At 44.1% G+C, this 13053-nt stretch overlaps 1 protein-coding gene across 5 annotated transcripts in view; it reads right to left on the bottom strand.

Annotated features, from left to right (window-relative positions):
* Positions 1 to 1526: 1526 nt before the first annotated feature.
* The window catches only part of Nr2c2 (nuclear receptor subfamily 2 group C member 2), an 83873-nt gene continuing 72346 nt past the window's right edge, over positions 1527 to 13053 (bottom strand). For 4 of the 5 annotated variants that reach the window (XM_059258227.1, XM_059258229.1, XM_059258226.1 and 1 more), the window contains 4 exons: positions 12508 to 12647; positions 11483 to 11620; positions 10621 to 10726; positions 1527 to 6989 (listed from right to left, as the gene is read on the bottom strand). In XM_059258227.1, coding sequence (XP_059114210.1) covers positions 6815 to 6989; positions 10621 to 10726; positions 11483 to 11620; positions 12508 to 12647 — 559 coding nt within the window. In that variant the 3' untranslated portion in view covers positions 1527 to 6814. The remainder of the gene's footprint in view (positions 6990 to 10620; positions 10727 to 11482; positions 11621 to 12507; positions 12648 to 13053) is intronic. The other variant, XR_009378330.1, reaches the window with a different exon arrangement.

Genomic DNA, 13053 nt, shown 5'->3' with positions numbered 1-13053 from the left:
TTAAAAAAAAAAAAAAAAGATTTAGTCTTCCTGTACATGGTAAGCCTGGTCCAAAAACCATCTGTAGCAAAAAGCTTTGGGCTGAGGATACAAGGCAGTTTGTCAATAACAGTCCTATGGTTCTTGCATTGTCTCTTCCTCCAGTCCCTACTCTGGAAGCTCTTGAGGGCTACTTTATCTGGTTAGCCTGGAGCTGGCAGAGTGGGTGTTCTTCCATGTAGGTTCTTTTGGACTTAACAGAACAAGGCCCAGTAATCCTTGCTTCCTAGGGAGTCCACATCTGTGGGTGGAGGGGTGCCAGTGGTGCTGTTGGCTGTAGCAGGGATTTTTCTGGCCTTTAGAGTGAAGATGCCACCTTGCCACCTAGGTGGTAACTTGTGGAGCCCAGCTGATTTGATTCTCAACCCTTGCTTACTAGATTGAAAAAGAGTATGTGTGTGACTTCTTACTAAGTGCCTTCCTAGTTATTTTCCTCAGCTGTCATTGTCATTTTAGCTATGCTAGCTCCATCCTTCAGTGGGCAACAGAGCCTTTCCAGGGTCATCTTAATGTTTACCACAGACCCCTTGGCATTTCGACATATAGGTATGAATTTATGGGGCAAAGCAAAGCAGTGGTTATTTAAAAATGGCCAAGGCCCTTCAGACACAACAGGGCAGGGCCATTGCCCTTCTCTACTCAGACCCAGGTCACTCCCACTCTCCAGGTCCTCACCTCAGCTCAGCTTCTGAGGCTGGCATGCTTAGATTTACAGAATCGTGCCTTTCCGCCCTCTGCTCTGGTTTGTGATTTTGCAGCAGACCTGTGTGTTCAGGTGGCTTGAAGGGGCTGCAGTGAACAGGTGCTTGTGGCTCTAATGTATAGGGGACAGGAGTGCTTGATTTTAGTCCTGACCTTGGCACCTGCCAAAGTTGTGGCAAGGATACAGGAACATATGGGCAGCTGCTAACTTTTACAGAACCACAGTTACTGATGGCCTGGACTTCTGTGATGAAACCAGTGGCATTGGGAAAAACTCATCTCTTTAAATCTGTTTTTTCCCTATATAGGAATGACAGGTTTTTACACACATGAAACTTAACTGACCACACAAGGACTTGAGTTGACATGATGGTGCTCTGAAGTGATAGTTTTCATACTGAGGTGTCACTGGCAGTTGTGAGCTCTGTCAGGATCTGATTCGGGCCTCTGAACCCTCAAGTGTAAAGGCCAGAAGACCTAAGAGCAGTTCATAGGTCTACTGAATCTGAGGACACATTTTTTTACTCCACAGCAAATACCTAGTATGTGGGTCTGACACCTGACTGCACACCTATAGGTAAGGCCCACCATGGTCTGGAAATGGCTATGTAGGGTCCTTACCTCCATGCTGGATGGCCATGGAGAGTTTAGTCTGAGTTTTTCCACCAAAGTTCATTCCAACTGATGGAGATCACCTTGGCCAAGGTTAAGGTGTTGATGGAAGGCAGAGAATGGGCTCCGGCCACACATTACTGTTTTGAGGAAAAAATGATGAGCAGTACACATGCTAGTCTTTAATTTACTTTAATAGTATAAACCTCATGTAGGTAGTATTAAGCCACAACAACAAAGCCACATTGAACAGCATTTAGTAAAAGGCGCTCATAACCATGCACAGCAACTCTCTACACAGACACAACGATGCAGATTCTCCTTCAGGACTGAAGACATTGATTAGATAGAAAATTCAATTTAAAAAGAACATGCGGGTTTTAAATGCCATCACATAGCTCATTTACACAGGGAGAAAAGCTGTACAAAATGGCAGCTCTCCGCAGGTTTTAAACCTGGAATCAAAGGTAATGGCATCCACGGTGTTTTCTATAGTGTGAAGGGCAAAAGTTATACAACCGGTCCCAAGAAAATTCCACACTGGACTTTCTTTTAAAAAGAGGAGGAGGGGGAGGCAGATAATGCGCTGTATCTTAACAGAGAAATCCAAACTACAGGTACAAACTAGTTGGTACTATGAAAAATGTGCAGCTTTTCAGTTATAAAACTAGTTGAACACTGATTTACAAGTTAATTGGGAAAACAGACTAGAAAAATATTCCAGCACTTGAGTTGTGTGTGCATTGGCATCCGTGAATGAGCAGGCTGTTGGGATGACAACTGATGATGGTACTTTCCCGAAGAAAGGCCGTTTTTAATGTGCAGTCTATACCAAATGTTACCCAAACACTAAAACTTAACAGTGATATAATGTTGAGAATTTTCCCTACATTCCATGTATAAATACCAAAATTAACTGAAAGTGCGTATTGCTGAGCATTAGAAATGTCTGATGTTCTCCTTCCTAAGCCACTTTTAAACTCTCTTAGGTTGCTGCCAAGACAATAGCCCCCAAAGAAAATGGAAGGATTCATTTAGAGACTGCCAAGCTTCCCTGTGTTTTACTTGGAAAGCCACTTTGAATAGTGTGATTGTCACAACAGGCAATGACACAGGCAAGATTGAACAACCACGAGGGGTGAGGCCAGGGATACAAGTGGGAAGCTGAAGCCAAATGACCCATGTCTCACCAAAGGCACTGAGGACTACAGTCTTAACAATTACTTCTTCAAACACAAAGAGCAACAACAACCCGTGGGTCAGGCAAGATCTTTGCACTTGGCTTCCTCCAAGCCAGGTGCTTGCACACCATGGCCACTAGCAGCTCTGCCAGGCTGGGCCCTGGCTCCCAAGTCCCATCTCAGCCTAAAATCCCAATCATAGGAGACAAATTTCATCAGAATAGACGTGGTAGATGAGGAAAATATGCCAGCCTTAGCTTTCTTACTATTAACTAAAACTTTTATAGAGTGTAGTTAAGTCAGGATAACCCCTGCCTTGCTTCTTAGTTTAAAGGACAATTTACTATTTGTGGTTTATATGCCACAACTTAGCCATTGTTTTTAAAGAATGTTTGGTAGGCTGGTTATCTTTACCACCAGACAGTACCCAAGTCTTGCTGACAGAGCACAGGGTAAACAAGGGAGACTGCTGCAGCCCCTTGGATACCAAGTGCCTCTCTCAGCTACTAAGTTCCTTTCAGTTAGGCTAACCTGATTTGTGAAAAGCAGGTTTATAGTTACCACTTAGTTTTGGATATTAGGCTAACATCTCTTCCACTAGCTTCTGGGCCCTTCTAAACCTAGAGAACTGCCCTCCTGTCAGGACCTTTCTGGCTTGAGGCTTCCTTGTGCAGGAGTGAGTGATACCTGGCCCTTTCCAGCAGCTCCTTGTCCCAGGAAAATGAAGTTGGTAAGAAATTCACCAGTACATCCCTGTCAAGGGAACCTTGCAATATCCACATCTATTCACATTAGCAACGCTGGCATCAACTCTTGACAACATAGAAGTTTGGATACGTGGCTACATGTCTGTATACATAATGTACATCTATATACACACATTATATACACTGTACAAAGATAATATGAACACATGTACATTCATTCAGTCATCTAGGCCTATAACTCTGGACATGCACAGTGCGGCTGAGGGGACAGGTTGTGCACAGGAAGTGCACACTGGTGGGAGGCACTCAATGAGGAAGTCCAGAACCTTGTACAAAACACCTAGGCCAACCCCATCTCATTTTGGAATTGGCTTTAGAAATTGACATCAGAGTTAAGACTTTTGCAAAGAGCCACATAATTGAGAGACTGGAAATTAGGCAAATAAAGAGGTGGGGCACCTGTTCTGCCAGTGTGGGATGTTCCCAGGATCCACCCCCTGGAGAAAAGCAGCAGTCAGATGGTGCTTTTCAGCAGTACCAACAGCCCCACTGCACACCCAGCCACTGGAAAGCAGCAACAGGCTTCTAGACCCCACCGGACACCAGGTCCCAGAAGATAGATCCCTCTGTCAAGGACGCTGATGAGGGGAAGTGCATGAGCAGGACTACCCTTCAAGAAACAAGTGTGTGTAGTATAGATGCTGCTGCTCCACTTGGGGTCACACTGGCCACCCTGGTTGATGTAGTGACTACCTCAGAATACTGTCCACATCTAATACTGACACTGACAAACTACAGAGTCATCCCAAGGGCATAAGTGACTCCATCTGAACTTCAATACAGAAACCTAGACAGCACAACCCCCCACTGCAGCCTCAGGAAGAGACTAGCTGGTAAATGAGCCCCTTCAACACCCACTGCAAACTGGAAGGATGGTGACACACTGTATTGAACACTTTGAGGAGTAACTTGGGTGACTTGCTTAGGGAATTTGGTTTTTGTCTACATCTACTGCCCTGTTTTATCCCAAATTTCAACCTGAAACTATCTTAATGTTACTTGAGAGTAGCCACGTCAGTGTGTGTCTATCCACCTACCTGAGAGAGGAGTATCTAGACAAGCCTGTCCTGTTTCATCAGACTTGGGAGTTATCACAGACTTGATCAGGTGGATAACCTTGAAAACTGGAGCCCAGACACTGACTGTGGATTGGGCTCTCTCTTAAGAAATGACGGGGTTGACCTTCCTAGATCTAACTGACAAGATGGAATGGAGAAGCACTCAAAGTTTGAAATGATTTCAGTTGATGAGAACATTGTGTGGATACAAGTGTTAAAGGTAAGGCCACAAAGATCTGGACAACCAGTAAGGGAGTCTCGCCCAAAGTGGCCCTGTAAATTGGCCATTACCAATGACAGGATTTACAAAGGACCAGGCAGGTTAGAATTACCAACTTTTTTCCAAGCAAAATCTTTTCTTGCCCCTCCAGTGCCATCTAGGTTGGCACTTCTTATCCAACGATGGTCTAAATAGCCTGATGGGAGATGCCCAGACCCTGTCTGAGTGGCCTAGAAATGACTGGCATGTTCACACTGTAAAATCCTAAGAGAAGCAAAGCCAGCAACTATAAGATGTACAGATGTACTGTAGAAACCCTCTAAAGAGATGAAATAGACCCACTATACTGTACTCATGTCCAGTCATTTTGTCTTAATTTTGAATATACACATAAAAAGAAAACTTTGGGCTGGCAAAATTAAGTCCTTTCCATCATTTTATACTGGCCATCCTTACTATTTCCAACACTGGCTTCAAAATCTAGCTGAGAATTTAGAAGCTAGAGATACTATCTGCACTTAAGTCCCACTAACAGTGAATAAAGTGTCATTAACTCCTCAAAAGAAAACAGCCTGTCTAGCCTTGAGCCCCATAGCTGTACCTGTCCACTAACGGGTACGAACTTAACCTTATAGGAGGTAATTTTCTTAATTTCTGCTAATCAAAAAGTAGATACCAAGCACCTGTCCCAACCTTCCACTTTTTTTCCAGCTGCTGCAGACTTATAACCATGGGAATGCAGAGCTTTTGGTCAGGTCTAACTTTCTTGGAACTGAATTCTGCATTCTTGTTGGAAACTATGGTCACTGTAACTATTTTTGCTTTTTCTTTTTGATTTGGGTACTGGGGATGGAACCCAGGACCTAGTGCATGCTAGGCAAGTGCTCTACCACTAAGTCACCACCCCCCCACCCGCCCAGGCCCCTCTAAAACTCAAAAGGAGTTTACTCATTAAGTTGCTCAGGTTGGCCCTGAACCTACAATCCTCCCACCTCAGCCTCCCAAGTGCTAAGGTTACAGGCCTGCACTACGTGCCCTGTCTGAGGATTGCTTTTGGATCCTCTTTTGAAAGAGAGGGTGGTTTGCTTCTATTATTTCAAACGTCCTGGAGGGCTTTGCTGGACTAGTATACACCTGGGAGAACTGAATAGTATGGGGTCCCAGTACACGGAAAACCACTAATACTTTTAAGATCAGAAAGAATTTATCTTGATGCCTTTTGTGCAGCTATGTAAGGCTCACTCCCTCACCAGGCAGCAAGGATATATAGCTACCATTCAGTTGCAGGTTCTGAATGATCACAGATCCTGACTCCTCTCCAGGCACGCCAGCAACAGAAACCCTCACTGCCCCCGGACAGCATGAACGACCTCAGGTCATACTCATGAAGTGTTGTTGTCAAAGGGTGCAGATCATCCACCTTGCACTTTCTGGTCAAAGGTAGAAGGAGCTGGCACACTTTTCAGTCACTGGAGAATTACTCTCATCACATGAACTCTGACAAGCTGCAATCTAATTCTGAAAATTAGTGAAGCCCAGGTTCTGGAAGTCTGCAGATACATGTTTCTGGCTGGCACAGCAGCTCTTAGTGGGTCAATGCCAGTTGTGTCACCTATATACAATGCCAGTAACCCACATTTCCCTCACAGGAATTTAGCTTAGCACCACCACTGCACAAAGATAGAAGTGATGCTCTTTTCTGAATGTGAACGATTGTCTCCTGTACCCTAGTGAGTTTTCACAGAAATCATTAGCATTTTGACAAAAGGGACACAGCTTTCCATTTGCCCTGTCCATGGGCAAGATGTTAACATTGCAGAGCTGATAAGAAGTGCTTAGAAAGTGCTAACATTACCTTGGTAATTAGTAGCTATTAATTCCAAGGACTCTTTTTTTTTTTTTCTTTTTAAATGTATTTACATACTGTTCTTAGGTTCTTTTAATACTAGTCTCTGATATTATAAAACTTCAGCATTGTTTTTTGCCCTTTGAGAAATTCTAAATACAAATTGAATTAAAAGATTGTTCCAAAATCTGCTTCACCAAAAGGCATTAAAACATTTCCTAGGGCAGGGAAGCATTCTACTGTCTTTAGTTGTTATTGTCTGGGATGAACAGGAGGAAGTGGCTAACACACTGGAAACACCTGCACACACCAAGACACTGCTATTTCCCTTCCCTTGCACCTGCACAGTCCTAGGAGGCATCCCACTGTTGGCAGCTGCCAGCTGTGCACTATAGACTGGCTCCGGTGATCTGGCCATTATATTCTGCTGTCTCCATCTTGAGGATGTAGGGAATTATGCTGTCTATTGAAACATTGCCGATGAGACCAGTAAAAAAAAGTTCTTCTGTTATGTTGGAGCTCATGAGCCTGAGTGCTGGCAGGCGGACAAGGATCCTGGCCAATCTGGAAGAGAAGAGTAGGCATTAGAGAAATGGGGTGTCTGGCTGCCTGTGTTCCAGCCCAAGACAGCTCTTGGAGGTCCTTTTGGAACCATCCAGAACTAAACCAAACAAACCTACACTGACCTGCCTCTCTTGTTGTTGAGATTAAAGAAACAAAACAACAACAAAAAAACAAGTCTAACATGAAGAAGAAAAAGTACAAAAATGTATGTACAGGATTGGTGAGAGTGGCTCAGTGGATAAAGGCACTGGCTGCAGTGCCTGACAACCTGAGTTTCCATATGGTGGAAGGAAACCAACTCCTACAAGTTGTCCTCAGCCCTCCACAAGTGCACACATGCATGCCCACACACAACATAAGTGTAAAATGAGTTTAATAGTAAGTGTGAAGTCCTTGTGCTGTTTAAAGCTACTCTTCCCACCTGTACACAAGTTGGAGATTCATCAACAGACACTAGGTTAACATATGGAATATTCCTATAATGAACTGCTACAAACTTATTAAAGGTGGTGATGTCTATCTGCAACCATAGCACTCAGGAAGCTGAGGCAAGAGAAGTCAAAGTTGGAGGAAGGCCTGCTTGTGCTATACAGTGAGACCTAACAATCTACAGTTACTGGTAAGCAAAGAGATCCATATTGCTCAGTGCATATTTAGAAGGAGCACAGCTGTGTGTTGCATGCACATGTGTGTATAAAGGAAGCATTTGGAAGGATGCTAACCACATGCTTATGGTTGACTCCTCATGGCATGTTAGCCATGGGAAGGTAGGCAAAGTATGTCAGTAGCCAAGTGAAAAAAGGTTAAAACCCTTCTGGAATTTATGATCCCAATTACATATAAATTAAACACGTTTTGAAAGTAAATATGTACATATTAATAGTAGGTATCCTTGGTTGATGAAGTAATTCTTTCCCTCTTGCTTTCTAGAATGTTCCAAGTTTACTATAGTGCCTAAGTTGTTTATTAAAAAAATTTTTTTTAGATTTATGTGCATGAATGTTTTACCTGCATATATGTTTGTGTATCACATGAATGCCAGGTGCCTGCAGAGGTCAGAAGAGGATGTTTGATCCTTGGATACTGAGTTACAGACAGGTATAAGCCACCATGTGGGTTCTGGGAAGAACAGTAAGTGCTCTGTTGAGCCATCTTTCCAGCCCAGAGGTTCTCAACCTATGGGTCGAGACTCCTTGGGGGTGGGGTTGAACAACCCTTTCACAGGGGTTGCCTAAGACCATCAAAAAACACAGATAATTACAATTCATAACAGCAAAACTACAGTTATGAAGTAGCAACAAATTTTGTTTTATTTTGTTTTTCAAGACAGGATTTCTTTGTGTAGCCTTGGCTGTTCTGGAACTGGCTCTGTAGACCAGGCTGGCCTTGAACCCCCAGAGATCCGCCTGCCTCTCTGCCTCTATGACTGGGGGTCACCACACCATAAGGAACTGTATTAAAAGGTCACAGCATTAGGAAGGTTGAGAACCACTGCACTAGCCCCTTGTTCTTAAAAAGGGAGTAGAGAGCTGGCAAGATGGCTCAGTGGGTAAAGGTGCAGGCTGCCAACCTTGATTTTGACCTGAATTTGATTCCCAGACCTGTAAGTTGTCCTTTTACTTCTAACACATGCCCCACAGAATGTGTGCACCAACATAGATACACAAAAAGGAAGTAGGTCTCATGCATGGTGGTAGATACCTTTAATCCCAGCACTTGGGAGGCAGAGGCAGGTGGATCTCTGTGAGTGTGAGGCCAGCCTGGTCTACATAGTGAGTTCCAGGTCAGCCAAGGCTGCACAGTGAGACCCTGTCATAAATTTTTTTCTTAAGATATATACTTTCTATAAGCATATTGCTGAGGTACTACCCATTCATTCAGCCACCTTCAGTCTCTATGCTTCAATCTTGAGGGCAAAGGTGTAAAGACACCACACAAGATCTAAGGAGCTACAAACAGATCAAGTGGTCCCAGGAAGTCAGCAAGTGAAATCAGGCTGGACTTCCTGGAGCTGAGCATCAGAAGCTGAATGAGGCAGCAAGCCAGGGTACCTCAGGAGAAACAATATGAAAAAAGGCCAAAAAATGGGAAAGCCTGAAAAATGAGTTGCAGGGACTGTGAGATGGCTCAGTAGGTAAGAGTATGCCAAAGAGCCTGACCATGTGTTCAAGCCCAGGATGAAGGGAGAAAACTTCAAAGGGTTGTCCTCTGACCTCCAATGAGGTACCTAGTTACATGTGCCCACACATTTATGTATTACAAATACACAGACAGACAGACACACACACACACTCCTGGAAAGTATGCAAAAAGAATTACAACAGAATATGCTATAGATACTAAAGTCCTCCCCTGAGGAAATGCCTAAGTGGGTTTCTGATTTCTGTAGGAAAGCTTTCCTCATTTTTGGCCCCGAATCCCATGGTGTCTTCATCTCTGTCTTCTTTCCCTGGTCTCTGACTGGGCCAGGAGTGGCACACCTGCTTTCTTTAAGTTTTTCGAGACAGGGTTTCTCTGTGTAGCTTTGTGCCTTTCCTGGATCTCACTCTGTAGACCAGGCTGGCCTCGAACTCACAGAGATCTGCCTGGCTCTACCTCCCGAGTGCTGGGATTAAAGGCGTGTGCCACCACCGCCCGGCCACACCTGCTTTCTAATGTTGGAGAATTTTGGTTTTAGAGTGAGGAGCTCTTCCTGAAGTCTCCAGAACCATCTACTGATCACAAGAACTATGGGAGCACTGTCACCTCCTAAAAGAACAACCTCTTTGCACACAGGACCAGACTGGAATTGTGGGTATGTCTGCATAAGCAGACAATCTTATTCTCTATGTACTCTAGTCTTCAGTGGTCCCAGTAGAAGTTGGTTTGGGGAACTTGCATGTGGGCGAAGGAGATGTCTACAAAACTGTTTTGACTTTACACAGAAAAATCCACCAGAGCCACTGGTACAACAGCATTTCCTTTGAGAAGCACAGGACAAGAAGAGGAAGTCCTGGTGGCTTGGGGAGCCCACAGTGGAATTCTACACAGAGGATACAAGTCTGGGAAAGGCAGGCTGAATGTCTTTCTGGATTGTTGCTTTTGTTTACTTTGGGAGGAAAGGGAGAGTTAGAAAATTTGACCTGGAAAAGCTTGCCACACATTTTTTTTTTTTTTTTTTTTTGGCAGATCAACTATAATACTGTCTAAATCTGTATTAGGCCAATACACACACCCTATTGTTAAAATATTACTAATTAATTCTCACCCATATAAAAGGACTTTTCCCCCATCAGTTTTATCTAAGGGCAAATTTGCCTTATGTAACTCACTCCTCTTTATAGGGGCCAGATTTCATTTTTGTCAAGAACTCTAGTGCTGCCTCTCCCCATGGGTGCTGAGTAACTCTGTAAAGTGTGAGAACTGAGCCTCAAGGAGTTAGTTTCAGAAAAGCACTCCCTTTCTGGCTATAACCAGTAGTCTCAAACTTCCTGCCTAGCACTCCCTTATAATTGTACATTCTTACCTCTAAACCTGGAGATGTCAGTGATCAAATGGAGGCTCTGCCAGGTTGCTAGAATCTGGCCCAGCCACACAACCCACCCCACCCCTGCCCTGCCCCCTCTGTGTTGGGCAGGGCCCTGTGCTTCACCTGTAAGTGTCTTCTGAGTAGGTTTTCTGCACATAGTCCTGTAGCTCCATCTGTGCCTTCTCCTGAAATTTCTCAATCTGGTTTGTGCCTGTCAAACCTGGATGATCTAAAAACAGAAAAGTAACCCCGTTTCTCTTTGTATTTAGAAAGTGTCATAGACATCTTAATCTCTTTTCATTCTTAACTTGACAAACTTATCAAATACAAGCAATTGAGCTCTGAAGGCTGGCTCAGTGAATTGGGAAGTTGTCAGAACACTGGCTTTGCCTCTGTATTTTTCCAAGGCTAAGATACCCAGGAGGGAGTGTGACCCCTAGGTGGAACCTATCAGCCCTTGCTGTTGAGGTCAAAGATCAGCCCAACTGACCTCCAGAGGCTTTGAGAAAAGCTATAGAGATGAAGAATGTGAGGCCAGTCCAGCATCTTCTGCTTTCCACCAGGAATAATTCTGCCTCTTCAGCTGCTAGAGTCGGGCCTTTTAGTAGCTATTGCTATCCACACAGACAGTAAAGCTGAGTTTCAATCTGCCTGGATTATATATGCTCAGAGAACCTGGAAACTGACAGAGCCCAAATAAAAAGGGCCACTGGACTGTGGTTTTATTTGGCCAATGGTTTGGTTAGGGTACAGATTGAATCTATTCAGAACATGAATCCCCAGGCACATTTCTTCAGGGCTATAGAGGCAAGGATGTAATAAGTGTTGTATTGATGTTAGCTAGATAGCAAAGCACTCACTATGAACACACTGGGTTATGTAAAATATGGAAGGGTTCTCCTACACAACTGATGACAACATGGCTGTGTGCAGAAACATCAGTAGACACAGGGCAAAGTGTCACAAGTCCCTCCGCATATCTTACCGGGGCTAAAGAGAACTATAGCTTTAAGGTATGCGTACTCATAGCCGTCTATATCCAGTTTCGCCATGCTGTTACAGAACTCCTGCAGCTTCCAGATGTGCTCCATGACTTGCTTTATCCGGTCACCAGAAAGCTTATCTAGAAACAAATATCACAGAGCCCCTGAGGAAAACTGCTGAGAACAAGACCAATCTTTTAAGGAACAGACAAATGGAGTACGTTCACTTTCTAAAGAGAACCAAGTCATTTCAAGCTGGTCCAGAACTGCATTTCCAGACGAAAGTGAAGTAATAAGAGGTGCTTGTGCCTGGACAGATGGTTCAGGAATTAAAGAGCACTCACTCACTGCTCATGCAGACAACTTGGTTTCAGTTCCCAGCACCACACAGTGGATCACAATAATCTATAACGCCGGTTCTAGGAGATTAGATGCCTTCTTTTGATCTCTGTGAACACTTTACACATGTGGTGTGCGCGCACACACACGAAATAAAAACTTATTTTAAGCCGGGCAGTGGTGGCGCACGCCTTTAATCCCAGCACTCAGGAGGCAGAGGCAGGCAGATCTCTGTGAGTTCGAGGCCAGCCTGGGCTACCAAGTGAGTCCCAGGAAAGGCACAAAGCTACACAGAGAAACCCTGTCTCGAAAAACCAAAAGAAAAAAAAAAAAAAAAAACCATAAAAAAAAAAAAACTTATTTTAAAAAAAGGTACTTAAGTTAGCTGCCTTGTCCACACTGCCTCAGTAATGCAGCTAATTCACCCTGTAGTTGCCAAGGAGGTAATTCCTTTATGACAACTCATACCTCAGTGCATACAGGCTAGCCTCTGCAGGGCCATAGTGAATTTTCTACTGCCACAGCTGCTATTCCACTTGACTATCCAATATTAAATTGCCACTGCAGCTCTGACTAGAGAGTTGTCCATTCACCAAAAACAGCTAGGTCAGCTCTGACACAGGATGGGCTTTGTTATCAAGGCACAAATTGGATCGACACACTCTACTCCCATATCTCTAGGACCTACCTTCCTGGATGCTGTTCTGCAGGTGGTTGACAATAGCTGCCAGGATGGTGGAGAGACTCATGACCTGGGCGCACTGGGCCAGGCCAAGAGTGAAGAGCTCATTCCAGCAGGCCCGTACCAGGCTGGTATTGCAGTCCTGTCTGGGAACATAAGGATAAGGCTGAGTGTGGTACATGTGGCTGACTCTAAGTATGTGAGCTGTATAGGCTCAAAGACTCAGCACCATCCACCAGGTAGCAAGGGTATGACAATGGTCTATTATATATTCAGGGTCATTCCCAGGAAAATGACCAAGTCCTTGAGTAAGTCTATGAAGGTTTTAACTAAAGTCCCTTAGATGATAAATTATTCTCTTAAGACTTTTTCAGGGTTAGCAAAGTGGCCCATCAGATAAAGATGCTTGCCATTAAGCCTAGTGACCTAAGTTCTATCCCCAAAATCCACATGGTTGAGAGAACCAATTCCCCCAAATTTTCCTCTGATCTCCACATACAAGCTGCAGCATACATAGTTAAAAAAGAAAAGCTTTTTTATGTATATGTACAT

This window comes from Peromyscus eremicus, chromosome 3 (assembly GCF_949786415.1).
Source record: "Peromyscus eremicus chromosome 3, PerEre_H2_v1, whole genome shotgun sequence".
In the NCBI taxonomy this organism is placed as follows: domain Eukaryota; kingdom Metazoa; phylum Chordata; class Mammalia; order Rodentia; family Cricetidae; genus Peromyscus; species Peromyscus eremicus.
The sequence above is the reverse complement of the archived record's forward strand: the minus strand, read 5'-3'. Positions and strand labels throughout refer to the sequence as shown.